Source organism: Salmo salar, chromosome 06 (genome assembly GCF_965601325.2).
Source record: "Salmo salar chromosome 06, fSalSal1, whole genome shotgun sequence".
Classification (NCBI taxonomy): domain Eukaryota; kingdom Metazoa; phylum Chordata; class Actinopteri; order Salmoniformes; family Salmonidae; genus Salmo; species Salmo salar.
This window is the reverse complement of record NC_138296.1, coordinates 69,318,432-69,346,121: the sequence shown is the minus strand read 5'-3', so window position 1 is coordinate 69,346,121 and position 27,690 is coordinate 69,318,432. Positions and strand designations below refer to the sequence as shown.

The 27,690-nt window shown below is 42.3% G+C and overlaps 1 protein-coding gene across 4 annotated transcripts in view; it reads right to left on the bottom strand.

The window, feature by feature from the left end:
- Positions 1-27,690, bottom strand: part of LOC106607858 (sodium-dependent multivitamin transporter) — a 41,561-nt gene that overhangs the window by 10,075 nt on the left and 3,796 nt on the right. For 2 of the 4 annotated variants that reach the window (XM_082976915.1, XM_082976916.1), the window contains exons 2-4: positions 18,141-18,413; positions 1,286-1,430; positions 84-566 (exon numbers count right to left, since the gene is read on the bottom strand). In XM_082976915.1, the coding sequence (XP_082833041.1) occupies positions 84-566; positions 1,286-1,402 (600 nt within the window). In that variant the 5' untranslated portion in view covers positions 1,403-1,430; positions 18,141-18,413. The remainder of the gene's footprint in view (positions 1-83; positions 567-1,285; positions 1,431-18,140; positions 18,414-27,690) is intronic. The other 2 variants (XM_014205296.3, XM_014205297.3) reach the window with 1 other exon arrangement.

The following is a 27,690-nucleotide window of genomic DNA, read 5'->3' as shown; positions in this document are numbered from 1 at the left end:
GCACAGAGAGAGACACAGCTGCACAAACTCCTCATTCACAGACACTGTTCCCTCTCCAGGTAAGGTTAGGGTTTAGAGCTCACCTCATAAGCGCTGGTGAGGCGGAGCCTGTAGAAGACAGGTATGAAGACGTGGGCGGGGATAAGCAGACCCAGGAAATAGGAGACTCCCAGGAACCAGTACTGCGTTCCGTAGGTGTAGATCTCCGAGGGCACTCCCAGGATGGCCACGGCCGACTGGAAGGTGGCGAGCAGCGAGAGCGACACGGGCAGGCAGCTCATCGAACGGTCGGCCAATAGGAACTCCTGCGTGGTGCGCTGGCGCCCGCCGGACAGGGCGTAGAACAGGCCGATGCACGTGGACGCCACCAGCAGCAGGGCAAAGATCACATAGTCCGGCGTGGAGAAGTGCATCTGGACTACGTCCCCCATGATGCCGCGAGGTGAGGGGCTGGGAATGGAGGTGGGGTTGGCCGTGGGTGGCGCAGCCCGGGTGGATGAGGACGGTGTTAGTGGACACTCACCTATAGGTCTCCTCCCAGACACCAAAGTTGAAGGATAAAAATGCTATAGTGAGGGAGAGAGGGGAAGCATGAAGAGCTAGATACACGCAATGCATACAGTAGGTGCTTTGACGGGAACATTTCACACCGCCCTATAACCAAATATAATTCACATCTATTCATTTTCCACTTGGTTACTCTTCCCTTTCAGAGCGTCTCAGTAAGTGCTAAAAGTTTAACATTGAAACCACATGGTAAATCCTCTCTACAGTAGGTCCGTCTGCCATAGAAACACAGTCGGTGCTGATAAAAGTGCTAATCAAATGAGCATTAGTCCTCAAGGTTCCAACACACTGACGGTTGGTGGTCTATTGACACATACCACAGTGAGTGTGAGCCAGGGCAGACTGACCTAACTCCTTAACATCACAACAGTTAATCAGCGCCCTAACACACAATGAGAAACTCACCTCACAGTGCAGCTGACAGAGATCACAGTGTCTGAGGTCTTCACAGTCTCTCACTAACTCAGCGAGCAGACAGGCATTATAGTGGGGCATGCCTACAGTATGCCGTTTACATCACCTCACTAATGTGAGGATAACGTCCTATTGTGACCCCGACTCATGCATTTACAGGACAGGGAGAATACTGATAGTTAAATAACTAATAGGCATTGAAGAGGGAATGAGGGAAAAGAGAGTGAGGGAGGGGAACATAGACAAGACACGGAATGGAAAGAGTGGAAAGAGAGCCAACTGATAGGTTTGAAGCAGGTCTTACCTTGTCAGTGGTTGGGCTGGCTGGTGAATGGTGGTCTGAGGTTGGTCGTCTCACACAGAACCTGGAACTTAACAATAGCCAAGCTGTGGGAGGGTCTTCCTCATAGGCACCAATCATAAACCCCTGTAGACGGCAAAGGGAAGACCTGCAACAACAGAAAGTGGTTTTCATAACAGTTACCACAGAAATAATAATTCAAAACAGCTAATACAACTAGGTTATTGTTTTAAAAGTATAAGTGCACATTATAATACCAAACTTTATCCTACACATCGTTTGCACTGCCACTAAACAAACTATCATTTACAGTCTACTTACCGACAATATATGTATTATCAACTGTCAAAACACAACAGGACCCACCGCACTCTTCATCACTTTCACTGCTCTACCAGTCAAAACATGCAATACTTTCTCTCACACAACGTGCCTTTTGACAACACACCCAATTCCAGCTGATCTGAACTGTCCTGTCTGAGTAACTGGCAGCTTCTTGCAGAGCGAGGCGAGTTAAGGAGATCTGGTGAGACGCTGCGCTCTCATTCGATTAGTCCTCAGAGCAAGCGGTCATGTGTTAATGCGAGAGAGTGTGTGTGAAGGTATGAGGGGGTGAGCTAGTGGAAGTAAGTGAGGGGTCACTGTGCCATGACTTCAGTCCTTACATTGTGCAATCATCATAATAATAATAAATCCTAGATTCCAAGGGATGCATTAGTTTAAAGCTCCGGCTGTGTTTTAACAATAAACTACCTGACTTCTACTCATTCACTCCAGGTTACACTTTAAAGTAGGACGACACAGTATGTTTGACAATAAATTCTCCTCTCACGTTGCCTTTTTTTTTTTTTTAGATAATATTTTTATTCACAGTTAATGAAAGATTAAGTTATTGTACGTTTCCCATTTGTCTCCCCTCAACCTCCCATCAGCCACCCCTCCAGAATGCCTTCAAACACATTTTAAAAATAAAGGCAAAGTCATTGAGGTACATATGAGAAAACAAAACGTTTACAACATAACGTTTTTTAAATACAAAGCAAAAACTTAATAGCTTAACAACTTCAGGTGATTAGGTGATCTTATAGGCCAGTATAGCCGGAACCTCATTGGGTGGGGGTGGGGTTTAAAATAGGAGATCATCACGTCCCAGGTGGAATAAAATATGTTGGTTGACCCTCTAATGGTATACTTTATTTGTTCTAATTTTAAGAATCACATCAAATCTTTGAGCCAAAGAGAGGCTAAGGGAGGATTGACAGATTCCCAATCCAATAAAATCCTTCCGCAGGCCAACAGGGAGGCAATGGTATCTAGCAGTCTATTGATCAGGGAAGGATTGTCTTTTGGTACTCCAAAAATAGATATTTCTACACTGGGCTGCAACTCAAAATGCTTCAGACAGGTAAATAGTGGACCAGTAGTCTGCCAGACGGGGTCAGGACCAGAACATCTGGGTCAAGTCTGCCAAGGAGCCTTCACATGTACCATCAATATTTGGGTAGAATTTAGACAATCTGGCCTTACTGAAATGTGTACGGTGAAGTAAACTTGTGAATCGGAACTAATAGACTTCAAGATAAAACTCAAATAAATCTAATGTAGGGCAAGGATAAAGGATTCTAAAATTAAAAACCTCTACTAGAGTAGGCCTATACAATCCTGAAATAATTCATGTAATCTTTTTACATTTAAAAATAAATCTCCATAGAAAAAATGTAAAGGACATATTGTTCCGATACACAGCGGTAAATGGATTGGGTATTGACAACAGGGTTGTAGTCTATTAGTGTATGGAGGGCTGGTTAACACTGGGTTAAACTGATTCAAGTTAATGGTATGCATAAGACACATTTTTACAGGCAGTTGACTTTTTTTCTGCAGAACATACAGTGCCTTCGAAAAGTATTCAGACCCCTTGACTTTTTCCACATTGTTAAGTTAGCCTTATTCTAATATATATATATATATATATATATATATATATATATATATATATATATATTTTAATTCTCAATCTACACACAATACCCCATAATGACAAAGCAAAACCAGGTTTTGCTCATAATCTGTGAATACTATGCGATTAAAAAAATCCAAATGTATGTAAAACATCACAATTCAAAAATATATGGCACATGGAAACCAAATAAGGGTAGTCTATGGTGATAGATGGGGATTGGCTGAGAGTGGCTGAGGGGTGGGATTAAAGAGATTATGTTCGGTAATGTATTATTGTTATGTGATTGGTGTATATAAAAGTCCAAATGTATGTAAAATGTATGTATACAGTTGAAGTCGGAAGTTTACATATACCTTAGCCAAATACATTTAAACTCAGTTTTTCACAATTCCTGACATTTAATCCTAGTAAAAATGTCCTGTCTTAGGTCAGTTAGGAACACCACTTTATTTTAAGAATGTGAAATGTCAAAATAATAGTAGAGAGAATGATTTATTGCAACTTTTATTTCTTTCATCACATTCCCAGTGGGTCAGAAGTTTACATACAATCAATTAGTATTTAGTAGCATTGCCTTTTGGGTCAAACATTTCAGGTAGCCTTCCACAAACTTCCCACAATAAGTTGGATGAATTTTGGCCCATTCCTCCTGACAGAGCTGGTGTAACTGAGTCAGGTTTGTAGGCCTCCTTGCTCTCACAAGCATTTTTTAGTTCTGCCAACAAATGTTCTATAGGATTGAGGGCTTTGTGATGGCCACTCCAATACCTTGACTTTGTTGTTCTTAAGCCATTTTCCCACAACTTTGGAAGGATGCTTGGAGTCATTGTCCATTTGGAAGACCCATTTGCAACCAAGCTTTAACTTCCTGTCTGATGTCTTGATGTTGCTTCAATATACATACTTTTCCTTACTCATGATGCCACCTATTTTGTGAAGTGCACCAGTCTCTCCTGCAGCAAAGTACCCCCACAACATGATGCTGCCACCCCCGTCCTTCACGGTTGGGATGGTGTTCTTTGGCTTGCAAGCCTCCCCCTTTTTTCTCCAAACATAATGGTCATTATGGCCAAACAGTTCAATTTTTGTTTCATCAGACCAGAGGACATTTCTCCAAAAAGTACGATTTTTGTCCCCATGTGCAGTTGCAAACCGTAGTCTGGCTTTTTATGGCGGTTTTGGAGCAGTGGCTTCTTCCTTGCTGAGTGGCCTTTCAGGTTATGTCGATATAGGACTCGTTTTACTGTGGATATTGATACTTTTGTACCCGTTTCCTCCAGCATCTTCACAAGGTCCTTTGCTGTTGTTCTGGGATTGATTTGCACTTTTCGCTCCAAAGTAAGTAAAAGTACCTCTAGGAGATGAACGTCTCCTTCCTGAGCAGGATGACTGCTGTGTGGTCCCATGGTGTTTATACTGGCGTACTATTGTTTGTACAGATGAACGTGGTACCTTCAGGCATTTGGAAATTGCTCCAAAGGATGAACCAGACTTGTGGAGGTCTACCATTTTTTTTCTGAGGTCTTGGCTGATTTCTTTTTATCTTTCCATGATGTCTTTTAGTGTTAGTTTATTAATCTGACCATTTTAAAAAACAAGCACACATAAAACTTGAAAAAGCCATACATGCACATGAATAAAATCATTGAGGATAACAAAGTCTGGGACTTATTTCCATTGTGGTCCTCTTGAGACAAGATGGAACACAGTATGGCAGTGAAATAATAAAACTAAAACAGAAGAACATCTATCTCATCATTCCAGTTACATCATAGGGGTTATTCATATGGGCACAGACGACATCAAACATATTTTTAAAGCTACCCAGAGAAGACGTTGCATTTATGGGCAGAGGCATTCCATTCTGAGGCTCCAGTAGGAGCATTACTCCTGAACCTGTATGTCAAGCAAAGAGGCACTGAGTTTGAAGGTAGGCCTTGAAATACGTCCACAGGTACACCTCCAATTGACTCAAATTATGTCAATTAGTCTATCAGAAGCTTCTAAAACCACAACATTTTTATGGAATTTTCCAAGCTGTTTAAAAGGCACAGTCAACTTAATGCATGTAAACTTCTGACCCACTGGAATTGTGATACAGTGGATTATAAGTGAAATAATCTGTCCGTAAATAATTGTTGGAAAAATTACTTGCGTCATACACACAGTAGATGTCCTAACTGACTTGTCAAAACTATAGTTTGTTAACAAGAAATTTGTGGAGTGGTTTGAAAAACGAGTTAATGACTCCAACATTTCCTCTCTCTGCTCTGTACTAAATGGTAGGAGTATCCAAATTGTCCCCAAAAATATTCATAATTTCATTTTCTTTAGTTGTAAAGATCTGAATAGAATGTTTAAAATATTATTGATTTCAATGGGATGAACTGTTAAAACACATGAGGTAATGTACATTTGAGGGATCAGTGGTGAGCGTGCATGGAGTAGCTGCTGCTCAGCCTTATTTGTGGATAGGAAATTGTACTGAGTTTGAAGACTCAACCTTTCTTTGTAAAGTTCTGGTGGAGTATTGTTGATCTAATTTCAGAATGGCATCGATCAGCTGTTATGCGTTTAATCTCCCGTTTATTGAGAGGAATAGGAATTGATTGCCTCTAAGAACAACCTAAAGTGTAGATGGAGAGATCAAATCTGTTTTAAAGACATCAATTGTATTCAATAAAACGGTGTAGAATTAATAGTTTGAAAGTAAATATGAGTTAAGTCTCAATGGAGGGCAATCTGTATAGTTCAATAAGAATGGGAGGTCAAGAAAAAGAGGAGCATGGTCACTAACAATGGCAGCATATTCTACTTTCTCAGAGGGGAGAAGGGCTTTATCTACGAAAAACTAGTCTATTCTAGAATAGGAGTGGTGCATGTGAAAAGAAAGAAAAATCTTTGTTACTGGGAAAAAGGATTCTCCATGTATCTACACATCCTGCCGGGCTCATGAATGCAGACAAAACTTTGGACATTTGAGGGAGATAATGATCTGAGGTTTGAATGATCCAAGGCTGGGTCTGTCCCACAAATCAAGTCCTCCAAAAATTAAATAGTTTGAGTTGAGGCAGCAAATAAATGTTTGTTAATAAAATCATCATCATCCCAATTAGGAGCAAAAACACTTACAAGCAAAACACAGGTGTGAAAGAGAACACCCCCCAAGGTTTGTTACACAACTAAAGTGGCCAAATAACTTCTTAAAATTAAGCACATTAATCCGCTTTACAAGGGGTGTAGAGCCTAACTGGCATACATACGCAGCACGTGAGTTTCAAGTTTGGGGAAGATAATTTTCACCATAAAAATGCACCTTTATAATAAAAAGCATTACATGGACAATCACATTTGTGGTCACTTTTGATAATGGTGTTTTCCAGCTATTGGAAGATTCACGCTTATAGCCCACTGTCGTGTGTACATTGCTGGGCTTATAATGTGAAGAAATAGTCTAATAGTTTAACAACATTTTAAGCCGTTGCGTTCTGACCCGTTGCATCAGCCTCACTACAACGTTTTCAGACAAGATAGAACGACCAAAGGGGGCGGTGTTGCAATCTACTGCAGAGATAGCCTGCAGAGTTCTGTCCTGCTATCCAGGTCTGTACCCAAACAATTTGAACTTCTACTTTTAAAAATTCACCTCTCCAAAAACAAGTCTCTCACCGTTGCCGCCTGCTATAGACCCCCCTCGGCCCCTAGTTGTGCTCTGGACACCATATGTGAACTGATTGCCCCCCATCTATCTTCAGAGCTCGTGCTACTAGGTGACCTAAACTGGTACATGCTTAACACCCCAGCCATCCTACAATCCAAGCTTGATGCCCTCAATCTCACACAAATTATTAATGAACCCACCAGGTACAACCCCAAAGCCGCAAACACTGGCACCCTCATAGATATCATCCTAACAAACGTGCCCTCTAAATACACCTCTGCTGTTTTCAACCAAGATCTCAGCGATCACTGCCTCATTGCCTGCACCCGTAATGGGTCAGCGGTCAAACGACCTCCACTCATCACTGTCAAACGCTCCCTGAAACATTTCAACGAGCAAGCCTTTCTAATCGACCTGGCCCTGGTATCCTGGAAGGATATTGACCTCATCCCGTCAGTAGAGGATGCCTGGTTATTTTTTTTAAATGCCTTCCTCTCCATCTTAAATAAGCATGCCCCTTTCAAGAAATTTAGAACCAGGAACAGATATAGCCCTTGGTTCTCCCCAGACCCGACTGCCCTTAACCAACACAAAAATATCCTGTGGCGTTCTGCATTAGCATCGAACTGCCCCCGCGATATGCAACTTTTTAGGGAAGTTAGAAACCAATACACACAGGCAGTTAGAAACGCCAAGGCTAGCTTTTTCAAACAGAAATTCGCTTCGTGCAACTCCAACTCTAAAAAGTTCTGGGACATTGTAAAGTCCATGGAGAATAAGAACACCTCCTCCCAACTGCCCACTGCACTGAGGATAGGAAACTCTGTCACCACCGATAAGCCCACTATAATTGAGAATTTCAACAAGCATTTTTCTACGGCTGGCCATGCTTTCCACCTAACTACCCCTACTGCATTCAACAGCACTGCACCCCCCACAGCTACTCGCCCGAGCCTCCCCCATTTCTCCTTCTCCCAAATCCATTCAGCTGATGTTCTGAAAGAGCTGCAAAATCTGGACCCCTACAAATCAGCTGGGCTTGACAATCTGGACCCTTTCGTTCTAAAATTATCTGCCGAAATTATTGCAACCCCTATTACTAGCCTGTTCAACCTCTCTTTCGTGTCGTCTGAGATTCCCATAGATTGGAAAGCAGCTGCTGTCATCCCCCTCTTCAAAGGAGGTGACACTCTTGACCCAAATTGCTACAGACCTATATCCATCCTACCCTGCCTTTCTAAGGTCTTCGAAAGCCAAGTTAACAAACAGATTACCGACCATTTCGAAACCCACCGCACCCTCTCCGCTATGCAATCTGGTTTCAGAGCTGGTCATGGGTGCACCTCAGCCACGCTCAAGGTCCTAAACGTCATCGTAACCGCCATCGATAAGAAACAATACTGTGCTGCCGTATTCATTGACCTGGCCAAAGCTTTTGACTCTGTTAATCACCACATCCTCATCGGCAGACTCAGTAGCCTTGGTTTCTCAAACGATTGCGTCGCCTGGTTCACCAACTACTTCTCTGACAGAGTTCAGTGTGTCAAATCGGAGGGCCTACTGTCTGGACCTCTGGCAGTCTCTATGGGGGTACCACAGGGTTCAATTCTTGGGCCAACTCTTTTCTCTGTATACATAAATGATGTCGCTCTTGCTGCTGGTGAATCTCTGATCCACCTCTACGCAGACGACACCATTCTGTACACTTCTGTCCCTTCTTTGGACACTGTGTTAACAACCCTCCAGACGAGCTTCAATGCCATTCAACTCTCCTTCCGTGGTCTCCAACTGCTCCTAAACACAAGTAAAACTAAATGCATGCTCTTCAACCGATCGCTGCCTGCACCTGCCCGCCTGTCCAGCATCACTTCTCTGGACGGTTCTAACTTAGAATTTGTGGACAACTACAAATACCTAGGTGTCTGGTTAGACTGTAAACTCTCCTTCCAGACTCACATCAATCATCTCCAATCCAAAGTGAAATCTCGAATTGGCTTCCTATTTCGCAACAAAGCATCCTTCACTCATGCTGCCAAACATACCCTCGTAAAACTGACCATCCTACCAATCCTCGACTTCGGCGATGTCATTTACAAAATAGCTTCCAATACCCTACTCAACAAGCTGGATGCAGTCTATCACAGTGCCATCCGTTTTGTCACCAAAGCCCCATATACTACGCACCACTGCGACCTGTACGCTCTCGTTGGCTGGCCTTCGCTTCATAATCGTCGCCAAACACATTGGCTCCAGGTCATCTACAAGACCCTGCTAGGTAAAGTCCCCCCTTATCTCCGCTCACTGGTCACCATAGCAGCACCCACCTGTAGCACGCGCTCCAGCAGGTATATCTCTCTGGTCACCCCTAAAGCCAACTCCTCCTTTGGTCGTCTCTCCTTCCAGTTCTCTGCTGCCAATGACTGGAACGAACTACAAAAATCTCTGAAACTGGAAACACTTATCTCCCTCACTAGCTTTAAGCACCAGCTCACAGATCACTGCACCTGTAGATAGCCCATCTATAATTTAGCCCAAACTACTACCTCGTCCCCTACTGTATTTATTTATTTTGCTCCTTTGCACCATATTATTTATATTTTATCTCTGAACTTTCTTCAAACTACAAATCTACCATTCCAGTGTTTTTCTTGCTATACTTTATTTACTTTGCCACCATGGCATTTTTTTGCCTTTACCTCCCTTATCTCACATCATTTGCTCACATTGTATATAATCTTATTTTTTTCTACTGCATCATTGATTGTATGTTGTTTTACTCCATGTGTAACTCTGTGTTTTTGTATGTTGTCGAACTGCTTTATCTTGGCCAGGTCGCAATTGTAAATGAGAACTTGTTCTCAACTTGCCTACCTGGTTAAATAAAGGTGAAATAAAAAAATTAAAAAAATTAAAAAATTACTTCAAAAGATTTTTGATGCTAGTGGTTGTACTAATTCAGATCTATCGCATCCCACAACTGTCCCAGATGATGTTTGGAAAATGTATTTCTCGCACAGAATTTGTCAACTTTTGTACTATGGGGGATAGTAGATTGACATAGGCCTACTCATCTTGTTGGCTGCCGAAAAGTAAAAAATGGACAGTTCCAATATCTTCAATATGCACCTCGGAATTGGATATGGACGCGCGTAGTTCCCAATGCGTCGGTCTTCACTTGTAGCCTGTGAGAAAGACCCGATCACGTGATGGAGAGCCGTGTGAGTGAGTGGTGCTTCGGAGCGAGCAGCATTTATGGAGAAGGGCTGCAAAAGGCATGGATTTTTTTAGGGTGCATTATGGCCACACAAGGGGATGCCACCGGGAAATTCGAGACACTATCAAGCACTTCTCAAATTGTGAATGAAAGACTGCCAAAGTGTACAGCCGGTGCAAAAAGCCACTTTTTTCAAAATCATTAGATTTGCATCATACAGCCTTAAAATGTATTAAAAATCAAAACATATAGCCCAATGTTTGTAGAACAACTAAAGTTACATTAATAACTCTAAATTAAGCATATAGGAGTACCTATTTCTTTGTTAACCGCTCAACACAATGTGCGGACTCTCTAATTGTTTGGAGAAATATCCTTTCTATTTTATTCAGCTTTGTTCAATTGTATTCTTCATACTATAAAATAATGCCACGGAATTCTAAGCAAATATTGTCTGCTAAATGAACTAGTGTAGCCCACAGACATACAGCATAGGCAGATCAGGACCTAACATAAGGACAACTCAGGGTATGCTATTCTGTTCATTTGAAATGGACTACATTTTCTTCATAACAGATTTCACAAGCTATTAAGAGTGTGCCCTCAGGCCTCGCCTCTACTACCACTTACCTATAACAGAAAATCCATGTGCACATGTGTATGTTATTGTGTGTTTGTATGCATGTGTCTATGTTTGTGTTGCTTCACAGTCCCCGCTGTTCCATAAGGTGTATTTTTTATCTAACTTTACTGCTTGCATGAGTTATTTGATGTGGAATGGAGTTCCATGTAGTCATGGCTCTATGTAGTACTGTGCGCCTCCCATAGTCTGTTCTGGACTTGGGGATTGTGAAGAGACCTCTGGTGGCATGTCTTGTGGGGTATGCATGGGTGTCCGAGCTGTGAGTCAGTAGTTCAATCAGACAGTTCAGTGCATTCAACATGTCAATACCTCTCAAGTAGTGATGAAGTCCATCTCCTCTACTTTGAGCCAGGAAAGATTGAAATGCATATAATTAAAGTTAGCTCTCTGTGTACAACCAAAGGCCAGCTGTGTTGCCCTGTTCTGAGCCAATTGCAATTTTCCTAAGTTGCTCTTTATGGCACCTAACAACACGACTGAACAGTAGTCCAGGTGCGACAAAATTAGGACCTATCTTGTTAGTGCTGTTAAGAATGCAGAGCAGCTCTTTATTATAGACAAACTTCTCCCCATCCTAGCTACTGTTGTATCAATATGTTTTGACCATGACAGTTTTACAATCCAGGCTTACTCCAAGCAGTTTAGTCTTCTCAACATCCACATTCATTATAATATTTAGCTGAGGTTTAGTGAATGATTTGGCCCAAATACAATGCTTTTAGTTTTTGAAATTCAAATATGGGTTGTGTTAGGGGCGTGTTCTACGCCAATTCCCCACTGCCGCACCAGTTATCTGCGCTCAAAACTACACGGAGTGAAACCCGATACTCTGGCGCAACGCAACCTCAAAGAACTATAGCACCCTGCAAACACGAGACCAAAGTACTCCAACATCAGTGAACCACAGGGCGAAAGCAAAATATATCTAAACACGGACTAAATCAAACAACGGCATTACAAACAAGAAATTAACCAGAGTAAAATCCTGAGGTTTTTGCATTATTTAACTAAGTTAGCATTAGCCATTTAAACAAAAACATTTAAAAAACTGCTATTTAACATATGCTACTAGTGCCAGCCAATGTTACTTACATGGATACAGGTTCAGGCAGTCGATTTCAGATGTAGCTAGCTAGGTAGTTAACCATATGTCAAGCTCTCTCTCAGCTAGCTAGCCGCTAGAAATTATGAAGTGCTTAGCTCCCAAATTAAAACAAAACAACTTGTTGCCATGTAAAAATAAATTCCACATGAGCTAACCAGCTAGTTAGTAAACAGTCAATGTGGCCAGCCATCTCCAGCTAGCCAGCCAATGAGATTGTGATGTAGCCAACGTTGCCAATAATCCCTGCCAAATGTAAATAAAGATGTCCTCGGTGTCATGTTCGTCGTAATGATTGGACCAAGGCGCAGCGTGAGTAGAGTTCCACATCTTTATTATAACGTGAAACTTCAGCAAAATACAAAAACAATAAATGATCAAACGAAACATGAAGACAGTGAAGTGCAAATAGGCACCTACACAAAAACAAGATCCCACAAAACAGTGGAGAAATGGCTGCCAAAATATGATCCCCAATCAGAGACAACGCTAAACAGCTGCCTCTGATTGGGAACCATACCAAGCACACCAACATAGAAATAAACCACAAAGAACACCCCCAGTCACGCCCTGACCTACTATACCATAGAGAACCAAGGGCTCTCTGTGGTCAGGGCGTGACAGTAGTACCCTGGTGCGGGACGAAGTACCCGCTCATCCCACGGATCCAGCCATGGACCCAGGCTGAACACTGTGCCTGGATCTCGATGCCGAGGAAGGCTCCTACCATGGAGCGGGACTGGACGCCGTGTCTGGACTGGGCATCGGCGCAGAGGAGAGCTCCTGCCATGGAGCGGGACTGGACACCGTATTTGGAGGTTCCGGACCGTGGACCGTCGCTGGAAGCTCTGGACTGGGAACTGTCGCCGGAAGCTCTGGACTGGGAAGGCGCACTGGAGGCCTGATGCGTGGGGCCGGCACAGGATGTACTGGGCTGTGGAGACGTACTGGAGACCTAGTGCGTATAGCCGGCATCAATGGTACCGGTTCGATGACACACCTCGCACGGCAAGTGCGAGGAGCTGGCACAGGACGTACTGGGCTGTGGAGGCGCACTGGAGACCTGGTGCGTAGAACCGGCATCCATGGCACCGGACAAATGACACACTCCTCAAGGCGAGTGTGGAGAGCTAGCACCGGATGTACAGGGCTGGGAAGGCATACTGGAGACCTGGTGCGTGGAGCCGGCACAACTTTCACCAGACTGATAGCACGCTCCTCAGGACGAGTACGGAGAGCTGACTCAGGTGGCATTAAACCGATAACACGCTCCTTAGGGCAAATGTTGTGCATCCTCCACCAATTCAATAACTAATTTCTCTCTCCTCCAAATTCTCCCTCAACTCACTGACGGTCTCTGATTCTCTCCGTTCACTCTCCTCCAGTTTCTACCTCTTCTCCCAGACCGGCTCTGGTTCACTCCTCGGCTCCGCCGACCACCCCTTGTGCCCCCCCTCAACTTTACTCTAGGAGCCGGACATACAATGCTTTAGCCTCGGCCAGTGTGTCAAAGGTAATGGTCTCTCCCTTGTAAAAGACACAAAGACGGGCAGGGTGTAGGAGCTAAAACGTTATACTGTTCTTGTTGAGACAGGTTTCGATATCCTTGAATTCAGCTTGAATCTTCACAAGGTTGGCACTCAGGTCCGGGTAGAATCGCATATCTTGGCCACAGAATTAAGGTTGATGCTCCCTCGCAGAGCGCATTCATTTTCTTGGTAATGATGAAAGGTAATGATTGATCGCCATAGGCCGCTCGGCTGAGTTGGGTTTGGGGGCGAGCTCCGGCGACTTGTCAAAGACACTGTTGCCCATTACTTCCACCAGCATGTCGGAGACACATTTCACAGGGTTGACTGCAGTCTCAATTCCCTCCATAACGCCAACGATCCGGATATGTTCCCTTCTGGTATAGTTCTCCAACGAATCTACCTTGGAAAGAGGAGCTGTGTTGACTGTTTTCATACGAGACATCCACCTCCAGCTCTGCAATCTGCTCGGTGTTGTCTGTGTTCGAACCTTAAAGTGCAGTGAGGTGTCGCCCAAAAGACATCAATGGAAGTTTGGAGAGGTGTCAGCGAAGTGCTGAAGAGAGAACCCATATCCTCTTTTAAGCTACTTCTTTGTTTAGCTAGTTCAGCTACCAGCGTGGTCATAGACAGAGTTCCTCTATCCAGTGTCTGTGTTCTTTTGCCAATCTTAATCTTTTATTTTTATTGGCCAGTCTGAGATATGGCTTTTTCTTTGCAAGTCCGCCTAGAAGGCCAGCATGCCGGAGTCGCCTCTTCACTGTTGACGTTGAGACTGATGTTTTGCTGGTACTATTTAATGAAGCTGCCAGTTGAGGACTTGTGAGGCGTCCGTTTCTCAAACTAGACACTAATGTACTTGTCCTGTTGCTCAATTGTGCGCCGGGGCCTCCCACTCCTCTTTCTATTCTGGTTAGAGCCAGTTTTGCTCTGTTCTGTGAAGGGAGGAGTAGTGCACAGCGTTGTACGGGATCTTCAGTTTCTTGGCAATTTCTCGCGTGGAATAGCCTTCATTTCTCAGAACAAGAATAGACTGACGAGTTTCAGAAGAAAGGTCTTTGTTTCTGGCCATTTTAAGCCTGTAACCGAACCCACAAATGCTGATGCTCCAGATACTCAACTAGTCTAAAGAAGGACAGTTTTATTGCTTCTTTAATCAGAACATCAGTTTTCAGCTGTGCTAACATAATTGCAAAAGGGTTTTCTAATGATCAATTAGCCTTTTAAAATGCTAAACTTGGATTAGCTAACACAACATGCCATTGGAACACAGGAGTGATGGTTGCTGATAATGGGCCTCTGTACGTCTATGTAGATATTCCATAAAAGATCTGCCATTTCCAGCTACAATAGTAATTCACAACATTAACAATGTCTACACTGCATTTCAGATTAATTTGATATTTTAATGGACAAAATGTGCTTTTCTTTCAAAAACAAGGGCATTCCTAAGTGACCCCAAACTTTTGAACGGTAGTGTATACTTTGTATACTGTAACCTTATAGAGGAAGCTAGTGAACATTTCAGCTCACGTCTGATTCCATCATGGTCCCCCATGTGATTGATTCATGTATTGTGATATAGGCTACCAGCTGGAGCACAATAGCTGTGACCAGCACAGGGTGCATCCAGTCTCTGATAGATGGAGAAAGCGATAGAGCATCACACACACACACACACACACACACAACCTTGTCCTTTACAGGTCACCGAGAGAAAACCCAAGTCTATTACACGTAAACCTTCTGACTGCATTTTACAGCAGTCCTCGTGACTGGCTTCAACATATAGGCCAGTATGCTGGACCAATGATGATTATGATAATCTACTTGAGCCTGTAGCTATGCTTTCACTGCATTGATTTATGGCAAAGAAAATGTGCCAACCTTTCTGGGTAATTATGGCTGATATGATTTCCTCATGCATGACAATACCTACTAGCCTATGTGTTGACACATTGTACCAGTATCCCCTGTATATAGCCCCACTATTGTTATTTACTGCTACTCTTTAATTATTTGTTATTCTTATCTCCTACGTTTTTTTTTGGGGGGGGGGGGGTATATTCTTAAAACTGCATTGTTGGTTAAGGGCTTGTATCAATCAATCAAATGTATTGATTTATTTATAAAGCCCTTACATCAGCTGATGTCACAAAGTGCTGTACAGAAACCCAGCCTATAATCCCAAACAGCAAGCAATGCAGGTGTAGAAGCACGGTGGCTAGGAAAAACTCCCTAGAAAGGCCAGAACCTAGGAAGGAACCTAGAGAGGAACCAGGCTCTGAGGGGTGGCCAGTCCTCTTCTGGCTGTGCAGGGTGGAAGTAAGCATTTCACTGTAAGGTCTACTACACCTGTTGTATTTGGCGCATGTGACAATGATTTTTTTATTTGATTTACTGAGCTTCTCTTAACTATGGGCTCCTATTACAGGTAACGAAAATGAGTATCCTCTCAGGGAATGACCTGTGTAAAGAGTGCATAAAGCGCTTCAGAAGAACACCTTGGTTCCTGTGACATTAGGCTGGCTATACAGAGATTAAGTATCATTCTGAAAGGGAAAGGTTAGCATCATTTCCAAAGGAGAGGGGGAGTTTTTCTAAAATATTTGTGCTAAAGGGTAAACACAAGGTTATGAATGTTTTATCTCTATGGTGGGGCAGATGTGTCTACACCCCCATTTAAACAGCCTTGTGTGTCCTGATAAGGAGTCCTTCAGGTCTGCACTTAACAGAGCCTTCAGAAAGTATTCTCACCCCTTGACTTTTCCACATTTTGTTGTGGTACAGCCTAAATTTAAAAATGGATTATATTGAGATGTTCTGTCACTGTCCTACACACAATACACCATAATGGTGGAATTATGTTTTTAGAAAAGTTTTCAAATTCATTGAAAATTAAAATCTGAAATGTCTTGAGTCAATACATATTCAACCCCTTTGTTATGGCAAGCCTAAATAAGTTCAGGAGTAAAAATGTGCTTAACAAGTCACACAAGTTTCATTGACTCACTGTGTGCAAAAATAGTGTTCATCATTTTATAATTACGACCTCATCTCTGTACAATTGTCTGTAAGGTCCCTCAGTCGAGCAGTGACTTTCAAACACAGATTCAACCACAAAGACCAGGGAGGTTTTCCAATGCCTCTCAAGGAATGGCACCTATTGGTAGATGGGTAAACATTTAATTCAATATACCCAGTATCAATAAACCCAGTCACTACAAAGATATCGGTGTTCTTCCTAACTCAGTTGCTGGATAGGAAGGCCAATGGTGACTTTAAAACAGTTAGAGTTTAATGGGTGTGATAGTTTTCTCCTGAGGATGGATCAACAACATTGTAGTTACTCCACAATACTAACCTAATTGAAAGAATGAAAAGAAGAAAGCCTGTACAGAAACAAAATATTCAAAAATATGCCAGCTGTTTGCAATAAGGCACTAAAGTAAAACTGCAAAAATTGGCATTTAAATGCACGTTATGTCTTGAATACAAAGCATTATGTGTGGGGCAAATCCAACACATCACTGAGTACCACTTCATATTTTCAAGCATGGTGGTGGCTGCATCATGTTATGGGTGTGCTTGTCATCAGCAAGGACTACCGTGTTTTTTTTAGGATAAAAAGAAACTGAATAGAGCAAAATTCTGGAGGAAAACCTGGCTCAGTCTGCTTTCAAAACAGACACTGGGAGACCAATTCCCCTTTCAGCAGAACAATGACCAAAAATACAAGGCCAAATATTTATTTTTAACCTTTATTTTATCAGGGAGTCATACTGAGACCAAGGTCTCATTTACAGATGAGCCCTGAATTTCATAAATTACAGAAAATACTCACATCAAAATCGAAATACAAGCAGAAAGAAAAACATGGCCTTAAAAACAGTAATAAGGTCCTCAATCAGCTTTCTGAATTGCCCTAGAGGCACAAAAACATAAATTAAGAAGATTTAAGAATTTGCAACAAATAAAAGCTGATTTACCTAACTTACCTAATTTAGCCTAATTTACCTAACTCAGTAGAGACCAAAGGCATTTCCATCCCTGAGACCAGGTGTGGTAACTCATAGGTCTAAAGTTTAGCAAAGATGTTAGGTACAGTGGGACTTTTTGTAAAAAAGGCCTTATAAATGAAAACATAGCAAGGTATCAACCTATGTGACATCAGAGGGCCAACCAACTTCCTGGTAGCGAATGCAGTGATGGGTACAAAAATTGTCACCTGTAATAAAGCGCAGAGCAATTTCTGTCTCTATTAAAGCCCTTTTGTGGGGGAAAACTCATTCTGATTGGCTGGGTGTGGCTCCCAGTGGGTGGGCCTGGCTGCCTAGTGGGTGTGCCTATGCCCTCCCAGACCCACCCTGGCTAAACCCCTGCAAAATCCATAGATTAGGGCCTAATGAATTTATTTCAATTGACTGATTTCCTTATATATGAACTGTAACCCAGTAAAATCTTTGAAATTGTAGCATGGTGAGTTTATGATCTAGGACCGATAGGAATGTTGACTGAATAATCTGCTTTCTACTATTTAGCGCGAGGCAGGACCTACACTACCGGTCAAAAGTTTGGACACAACTACTTATGATATTAAGGGTTTTTATTTATTTTTACTATTTTCTACATTTTAAAATAGTAGAAAGACATCACAATTATGAAATAACACATATGGAATCACATAGTAACCCAAAAAAGTGTTAAACAAATCAAAATATGTTTTAGATTTTTCAAAGTACCCACCCTTTGCCTTGATGACTGCTTTGCACATTCTTGGCATTCTCTCAACCAGCTTCATGAGGAATGCTTTTCCAACAGTCTTGAAGGAGTTCCCACGTATGTTGAGCACTTGTTGGCTGCGTCTCCTAAACTCCGTGGTCTGACTCATCCCAAACCATCTCAATTTGGTTGAGGTCGGGGGATTGGGGAGGCCAGGTCATCTGATGCAGCACTCCATCACTCTCCTTCTTGGTAAAATAGCCCTTACACAGCCTGGAGGTGTGTTGGGTCATTGTCCTGTTGAAAAACAAATGATAGTCCCACTAAGCACAAACCAGATGGGATGGCGTATCGCTGCAGAATGCTGTGGTAGCTATGCTGGTTAAGTGTGCCTTGAATTCTAAATAAATCATACACAGTTACCAGCAAAGCACCCCACACCCTAAAACCTCCTCCATGCTTTATGGTGGGAAATTGTCACACCCTGATCCGTTTCACCCGTCTTGGTGCTCGTCTCCATCCTTCTCCATGTGTCGCCCATCTTCCCCATTATCCCCAGTGTATTTATACCCGTGTTTTCTGGTTGTCTGTTGTCAGTTAGTTTTGTTCGTCAAGCCTACCAGCATTTCCCCGTTGCTCCTGTCTGTTTCTAGTTCCTGTTTCCCGGTTTTGACCATTCTGCGTGCCCTGACCCTGACTGTCGTTCTGTACCTTGTCACACCGACCTGGATTACTAACCTCTGACTGCCCTTGATCTATCGTTTTACCTGCCCTTGTTCTAGTAATAAACATTTGTTATTTCGACACTGTCTGCATCTGGGTCATCCCTAAAACGTGATAGAAATACACATGCGGAGATCATTCGTTCACACACACACACCGCGTCTCACAAAGACACGGCAGTTGGAACCAAAATTCTCCAATTTGGACTCCAGACCAAAAGGACAGATTTCCACTGGTCTAATATCCATTGCTCGTGTTTCTTGGCCCAAGCAAGTCTCTTCTTCTTATTGGTGTCCTTTAGTAGTGGTTTCTTTGCAGCAATTCGACCATGAAGGCCTGATTCACGCAGTCTCCTCTGAACAGTTGATGTTGAGATGTGTCTGTTAATTGAACTCTGTGAAGCATTTATTTGGGCTGCGATTTCTGAGGCTAGTAACTAATGAACTTATCCTCTGCAGCAGAGGTAACTGTGGGTCTTCCATTCCTGTGGCGGTCCTCATGAGAGCCAGTTTCATCATAGCGCTTGATGGTTTATGCAACTGCACTTGAAGAAACGTTCAAAGTTCTTGAAATGTTCCGCATTGACTGTCTTAAAGTAATTATGGACTGTCGTTTCGCTTTGCTTAATTGAGTTGTTCTTGCCATAATATGGACATGGTCTTTTACCAAATAGGGATATCTTCTGTATACCACCCCTACCTTGTCACAACACAACTGATTGGCTCAAACACTTTAAGAAGGAAAGAAATTCCACAAATTAACTTTTAACAAGCACACGTGTTAAATTAAATGCATTCCAGGTGACTACCCCCTGAAGCTCAGTCACAAGCTGGTTGAGAGAATGCAAGTGTGCAATGCTGCAATGCTGTCATCAAGGCTAAGGTTGGCTACTTTGAAAGATATAAAATAGATTTTGATTTGACAAATTTTTTGGTTTCTACATTATTTCATGTGTTATTTCATAGTTTTGATATCTTCACTATCATTCTACAATGTAGAAAATAGTAAAAATAAAAACTTTTTAATGAGTTAGTGTTCTAAAACCTTTGGTCCAGTAGTGTATTTCTATAGAAGCCCATTTGTATTCTCAACTTCTTAACTAACTCGTCAATATTCTATTTTAAAAAAGACAGCTTTTCATCTATCCAGATATTCTTAAGCAGGGACACAATCAATATGGACACCATCCAAAGTACATATACTTAAATCAGAGTTAATTTTATGGGCTCTAGAGAACAATATATACTTAGTTTTACCTGCATTCAATACTAATTTCAGGTCAATAAAGTTTTTCTGTAATACAATGAAGGCAGACTGTAGTTCACATAGAGCCTGGTCAACCGTGGGGTAAATAGCATACACAACAGTATCATCGGCATACAAGTGCAGGACAAGTCGATATAGTTAAGGTAAACAGTAAAAAGTACAGGACCCAGAATCGACCCCTGCGGCACACCTTTCGTAATATCCAAGAAACCTGATATAACACCATCAGTAGATAAAGTTTTATCTGTCAAGTAATTTTTAAACCAGTTACATGCAGCCTGGTCTAGACCAATTGAGGAAAGCCTCCGAATTAGCAGTGATTGATCAACAGTATCAAAAGCCTTTGACAGGTCAAAGAAGAGGGCAGCACGTTGCCTTTATCCATACAGTTAACCACAATTTATAACTAGGGATGCAGCAGAGATAGTGCTATGACCTGGTATAAAACCAAACTCATGTACATTTAGAATATATTTCAAAGATAAGATCTTAGCTGAGAATTAATCAAGTCTCATTTTAGCTAGGCAAGAAAGTTCAGAAAAAGGGTGATAATTATTTAGGCACACTGGAGTTGCTTACCAAGATGACATCGATTGTTCGAGTGGCCTAGTTACAGTTTTGAGTTAAACAGGCTTGAAAATCTATGGCAAGACTTGAAAATGGCTGTCTATCAATGGTCAACAACCAACTTGACAGAGATCGAAGAATTTAAGAATAATGTGCAAATATTGTACAATCCAGGTGTGCAAAGCTCTTACAGACTTACCCAGAAAGACTCACAGATAGAATCACCTTTTAGCAGCGACTATAACATTGAGTCAGTGGTGTGAATACTTTTGTAATTTAGATAACTGTATTTAATTTTCAATAAATGTGCAAACAAATCTAAAAATATGTTTTCACTTCGTCATTATGGGGTATTGTGTGTAGACGGGTGAGGAAAAAAATAAAGATTGAATCCATTTTGAACTCAGGCTGTAACATAACAAAATGTGGAATAAGTCAAGGGGTAGGAATACTTTCTGAAGGCCCGGTAAACAATCTCTGTTAACCCAGAACTAAAGTCGTGCGTAATTGGTCAGCTGCTCAATTAAGTTATAGATTGATACATCTTAAGAGAAGAGATCAAGAGATGCTAGAACGAGCAGTGGAACGAGTAGCTCCACCCTCTCTCTTCGCAAGTTACAGGCCAAATGTCATCTCCCCTTCCGAAATTCCAAAGATGCTAACACCTGCAGAATTGAGATTTGTCCAAATAACCAGCGCCGAAAAACCCAAACACCAGAACCATGGTTTCTCGCATCCCATTCAGTCCCAACAGATTCTACTGTACCAGTTATATTTACGTAAATCTGTCCATGAGAAATTACATAAAACATTAATAAAACGTCCTTACTGCAATGTTAAAGAGCGCAAAATGCCTACCATCTATCGCAACAATTTCTGACCAGCTAAAAGCTTAGGGCTAAAGAGCCCACTGCAATGCAATGAAATACTATACTTGCGAACATATACCATACCGGTCTATTTCTACTAGCAGGCTACAACAGGAAAAAAGCAGTCATCCTCCATAAAGAGGAGTATGATTTCCCAGTGAGAAGCCAGGTCTACTAGGTCTGTCATCTCTCTGAAAACAGTGGTTTGTTGAAACACTGCAAGTTCAGAGCTCATCAGAGGCTCAGTGGTCCTGTTGAATCATCTCTGCCAGTCACAAGGTGTGTGATGATCAAACGGTGAAAGCCTGTCTTGACAGGCTGTCTGTGTGATTCTCCTGAGCCTGTGTGATCAAACACAGGGTGTCTGACCAATTAAACACCACTCGTTATGAGTCATCACCTCTGAGGTACAACAGACTACGAGAGCGAGCGGTCCACGCCACAGCATAATCTCTACAGGAAAACCAAACCCATGCATTGGGCTCCTAAATATACCAGCAGTTAGGAAAATGGTGGCAAGTAAGGTCATGAGTGACTCCAGACTCATCAAATAGGCTAGATACAGTAATTGGCAAAAGCAAACAGGTCTAGGGCCTATTCAAATCAACCTACTCACTTGTGAGGTTTGATATAATTACAGGTTGTACAGCTGCTGAAACAGCAGTGGTGTCTTATGGGGCTTCACTTGCCCTGTGCCAGCCGTGTAACAGAGAGACAGAAACACTGTGCCCACTGCTCATTGTCACTACAGTTTAATCAGAGGGTTGTTTTTCATGGCTCCTTAATGAGAGATCCTGCTGGTCTGGTCTCAGGCCATAAAGTTAACCACAGCATGGGTCAGCGTTGTGTGTGTCTCCAACAGGGTAGAAAAATAACTACTGCAGAGCCAGAGGTATTTATAAAAAAAGGGAAAGCTACTTAAAATGCCAGTCTTGATGCATGATTAGGGGCAATTGAAAACGTGTTGCCAACAACATTGTTGCCTTCTCCCAATATATGTAGGTCATTGAGGTTCATAAAGTAATCTGTGCTCCCTGCCATCCAGGACGTACATGCCAGGCGGTGTCGGAGAAAGGCATGAAAAATTGCCAAAGACTCCAGCCACCCAAGACAGACTGTTCTCCATGCTCCCATCCAGCAGGCGGAACCGGTGCATCAGGGCTCAGACAGACTGTTCTCCATGCTCCCATCGAGCAGGCGGAACCGGTGCATCAGGGCTCAGACAGACTGTTCTCCATGCTCCCATCCAGTAGGCGGAACCGGTGCATCAGGGCTCAGACAGACTGTTCTCCATGCTCCCATCCAGCAGGCGGAACCGGTGCATCAGGGCTCAGACAGACTGTTCTCCATGCTCCCATCCAGCAGGCGGAACCGGTGCATCAGGGCTCAGACAGACTGTTCTCCATGCTCCCATCCAGCAGGCGGAACCGGTGCATCAGGGCTCAGACAGACTGTTCTCCATGCTCCCATCCAGCAGGCGGAACCGGTGCATCAGGGCTCAGACAGACTGTTCTCCATGCTCCCATCCAGCAGGCGGAACCGGTGCATCAGGGCTCAGACAGACTGTTCTCCATGCTCCCATCCAGCAGGCGGAACCGGTGCATCAGGGCTCAGACAGACTGTTCTCCATGCTCCCATCCAGCAGGCGGAACCGGTGCATCAGGGCTCAGACAGACTGTTCTCCATGCTCCCATCCAGAAGGCGGAACCGGTGCATCAGGGCTCAGACAAACAGACTCCAAAACAGCTTCTATCCCCTGGCCATAAGACTGTTAAATGGCCAACAACTACTGCTCTCCCTCACCCACAGACTATCCACACTGATTCTATACCCATCCACAGGTATCTACCCAGGTCTCTAAAATTAATATTGATTAGATGCATTACTCCACTACGCTGCTGTTCATTGATTATTGATTGCCATAACCATTAGTATTTATCCTGCTGCTGGTCACCATTACTCCCATTCACATACATTACATTACCATAAGTATTTATATATTCCTACTCCCAGTCACTTTTCAGCCCTGTTTACATGTATATCCTACTCCCAGTCACTTTTCAGCCCTGTTTCCATGTATATCCTACTCCCAGTCACTTTTCAGTCCTGTTTACATGTGTATCCTACTCCAAGTCACTTTTTATGTATAAACCCACATACCTGCACATTGTATGTTATCTTGTGAAGTGCAGCCTGCCCCCTGCCTTGAAGTAGGTTAACCCCCTTCAGTGTAAATTGTGGAAAATAGACATCCATTTACATTCAATGTGAGCAGGGGGGAGGAGAACAGAATAATGACCGTGGGAAGGGTAGCAGCTGACAGACCTGTTTAGTGTTTGTAGACACCATAGGAAAGATTAGAAGATAGGCCTATCCAACTTAAACGTTTCCTACCTTTTCTGGAGAACAAATAATATGGACAAATCATTTGTTTGGTCAGGTCACTTAATCTCCAAAGACTACTGTTCAGGTGTGTACAAATCAGTCTCAAATTGTAAGAAACAGATATGATCTGACACCTCGCATGCGCTGCGTCTTTGCAAGGTAGCATCTCAAGACTTACCATGAGCATGCTCCTCACCAAGATGTGGCATTCAGTGAACCTGTTCAACCCATCATGTGCCTCAGACTGTTCCAGGCCCAGTGTATCACAGCTACCCAAGAAGTCAAGAATCTGAGTAAGCTACAAAAGGGCAGCTACAGCGACATGACAGTTCATTCAATGCCAGATAGTCTGTTGCTCAATGTCATTTACAGAAAACAACGACAATTTGGGACGGTCTGTTTCTTATGCAAAATACATTTACCAAAATACTGACAAGATAGTGGAGGGCATGCCACCATCATAAAGAGCATAGTGCTGTCTGACTCTGATAAGGTGACAATGAGCCATGAACATTTTAATACACAGAACACAACCACATGGAGATAGCTAACAAATCAATAAAGATACTGGAAGAATAAGAAAGAAAGGCTAGTCAATAATACGATCATAGCTGGCCAGAAGAAATGTGGGCTGGCCTCAAATGGCTTGGGAACCACCACCACAACATTACACCCCACTCAGAAACTGTAGGCTACTTCTGTCATTTGACAAATATAGAGTGTCAACGGGCTGCCAATCGATCAGCAGCAGGGTTGCCATGTCTACGGTTTTCTCACCAAATTGGGATACTTTGAAAACAATGTTGTGGATGAAAATGTACTGGTTGCGTCACCGTGGCCGCCATGGCATTTTTTCTTAAAATATGTACGGTGCATTCGCAAAGTCTTCAGACCCCTTGACTTTTTCAACATTTTGTTACGTTATAGCCTTATTCTAAAATTGATGTTTGCAAATTCGTTAAAAATAAAAATAAACGGAAATATCACACTTACATAAGTATTCAGACCCTTTACTCTGTACTTCGTTGAAGCACATTTGGCAGCAATTACAGGCTTGAGTCTTCTTGGGTATGACGCTACAAGCTTGGTACTAGAGGTGGACCGATTATGATTTTTCAACGCCAATACCAATTATTGGAGGACCAAAAAATGCCGATACCGATTAATAAGCCAATTTTATTTATATATACACACACGTAATAATGACAATTACAATACTGAATGAACACTTATTTTAACTTAATATAATACAAAAATAAAAATAAATGTAGCCTCAAATAAATAATGAAATGTTCAATTTGGTTTAAATAATGCAAAAACAGTATTGGAGAAGAAAGTAAAAGTGCAATATGTGCCATGTAAAAAAGCTAACGTTTAAGTTCCTTGCTCAGAACATATGAAAGCCGATGGTTCCTGTTAACATGAGTCTTCAATATTCCCAGTTAAGAAGTTTTAGGTTGTAGTGATAGGAATTATAGGACTATTTCTCTCTATACCATCTGTATTTCATATACCTGACTATTGGATGTTCTTATAGGTACTTTAGTATTGCCACCCTAATCTCGGGAGTTGACAGGCTTGAAGTCATAAACAGCGCTGTGCTTCAAGCATTGCGAAGAGCTGCTGGCAAATGCAGGAAAGTGCTGTTTGAATGAATACTTACAAGCCTGCTGCTGCCTACCACCGCTCAGTCAGACTGCTCTATCAAATCATAGACTTAATTATAACATAATAACACACAGAAATACAAGCCTTAAGGCATTAATTTGGTCAAAACCGGTAACTATCATTTCAAAAACAAAACGTTTATTCTTTCAGTGAAATACGGAACCGTTCTGTATTTTATCTAACGGGTGGCATCCCTAAGTCTAAATATTGATGTTACATTGCACAACCTTCAATGTTATGTCATAATTATGTAAAATTCTGGCAAATTAATTACGGTCTTTGTTAGGAAGAAATTACCTTCACACAGTTCGCAACATGCCAGGCGGTCCAAACTGCTGCATATACCCTGACTCTGCTTGCACAGAACGCAAGATAAGTGACAATTTCCCTAATTAATATTGCCTGCTAACATATATTTCTTTAACTAAATATGCAGGTTAAAAACAATATACTTGTGTATTGATTTTAAGAAAGGCATTGATGTTTATGGTTAGGTACAGTCGTGCAACGACAGTGCTTTTTTCGCGAATGCGCTTGTTAAATCATCACCGTTTGGCGAAGTAGGCTGTGATTCGATAATAAATTAACAGGCACCGCATTGATTATTTGCAACGGAGGACAAGCTAGTTAAACTAGTAATATCAACCATGTGTAGTTAACTAGTGATTATGTTAAAATAGATTGTTCTTTAGGTACCATTTGGCAAACTCCAAGCGGGCTGTCATGTGCCTTTTACTGAGGAGTGGCTTCCATCTGGCCACTCTACCATAAAGGCCTGATTGGTGGAGTGCTGCAGAGATGGTTGTCCTTCTGGAAGGTTATCCCATCTCCACAGAGGAACTCTGGAGCTCTGTCAGAGTGATCACCTCCTTGACCAAGGACCTTCTCCCCCAATTGCTCAGTTTGGCCAGGCAGCCAGCTCTAGGAAGAGTCTTGGGGGTTCCAAACGTCTTCCATTTAAGAATGGAGGCCACTGTGTTCTTGGGGACATTCAGTGCTGCAGAAATGTTTTAGTACCCTTCCCCAGATCTGTGCCTCGACACAATCCTGTCTCGGAGCTCTACAGACAATTCCTTCAATCTCTTGGTTTGGTTTGTGCTCTGACATGCACTGTCAACTGTAGGACCTTATATAGACTGGTGTGTGCCTTTCCAAATCATGTCCAATTAATTGAATTTACCACAGGTGGACTCCAATGAAGTTGTAGAAACATCTCAAGGATGATCAATGGAAACAGGATGCACCTGAGCTCAATTTCGAGTCTCATACCAAAGGGTCTGAATAATTATGCATTTCTGTTTTTGCTTTATCATTACAGGGTATTGTGTGTAGATTGATGAGGGGAAAAAATGATTTAATCAATTTTAGAATAAGGCTGTAATGTAACAAAATTTGGAAAAAGGGGTCTGATCACTTTCAAAATGCATTGTGTGTGTGTATGTATATATTTTAATATGCCCGAGTCAGCCGCAGCTTCCTGATAGTCAACTGCGGCTGACTATCAGGCAGTAGACTTGTCACAATACCAACATTTTACAAACAATACGATACCAGGCCAAATATCGCGATACCACAGTGAAAAAAAATAAATAAAGAAAAGTGGCCTAGCATCCTGTTAGTTCCGTCCCCCGGACGGTTGTTCATATTTAATAAACATTCTCCAAAAGCCTGTCACTGAAATTCACACTTCCACTCAATATAACACATTGAGTTTAACTTCACACTGTATAATAGAATGCTGCATACAATGGCTGATTTACTCATATTTGCAAAGGCCTACCTGCAAATCAATTTATAACATTTTTGACATGCGTTTTTCAGGATTTTTTTGTTGTTATTCTGTCTCTCACTGTTCAAATAAACCTCCCATTAAAATTATAGACTGATCATTTCTTTGTCAGTGGGCAAACGTACAAAATCAGCAGGGGATCAAATACTTTTTTCCCTCACTGTAGAAACCATGCGTTTAATACCATTCCACACCGGCCATTAGCAGAAGCCCGGCCTCCCCAATTCAGGTGGCACCAACCTCCTGTGATACACATGCATAATGATCCGCATGTTATTGTGTCAGTAAGGGGAAAACACTGCATGCA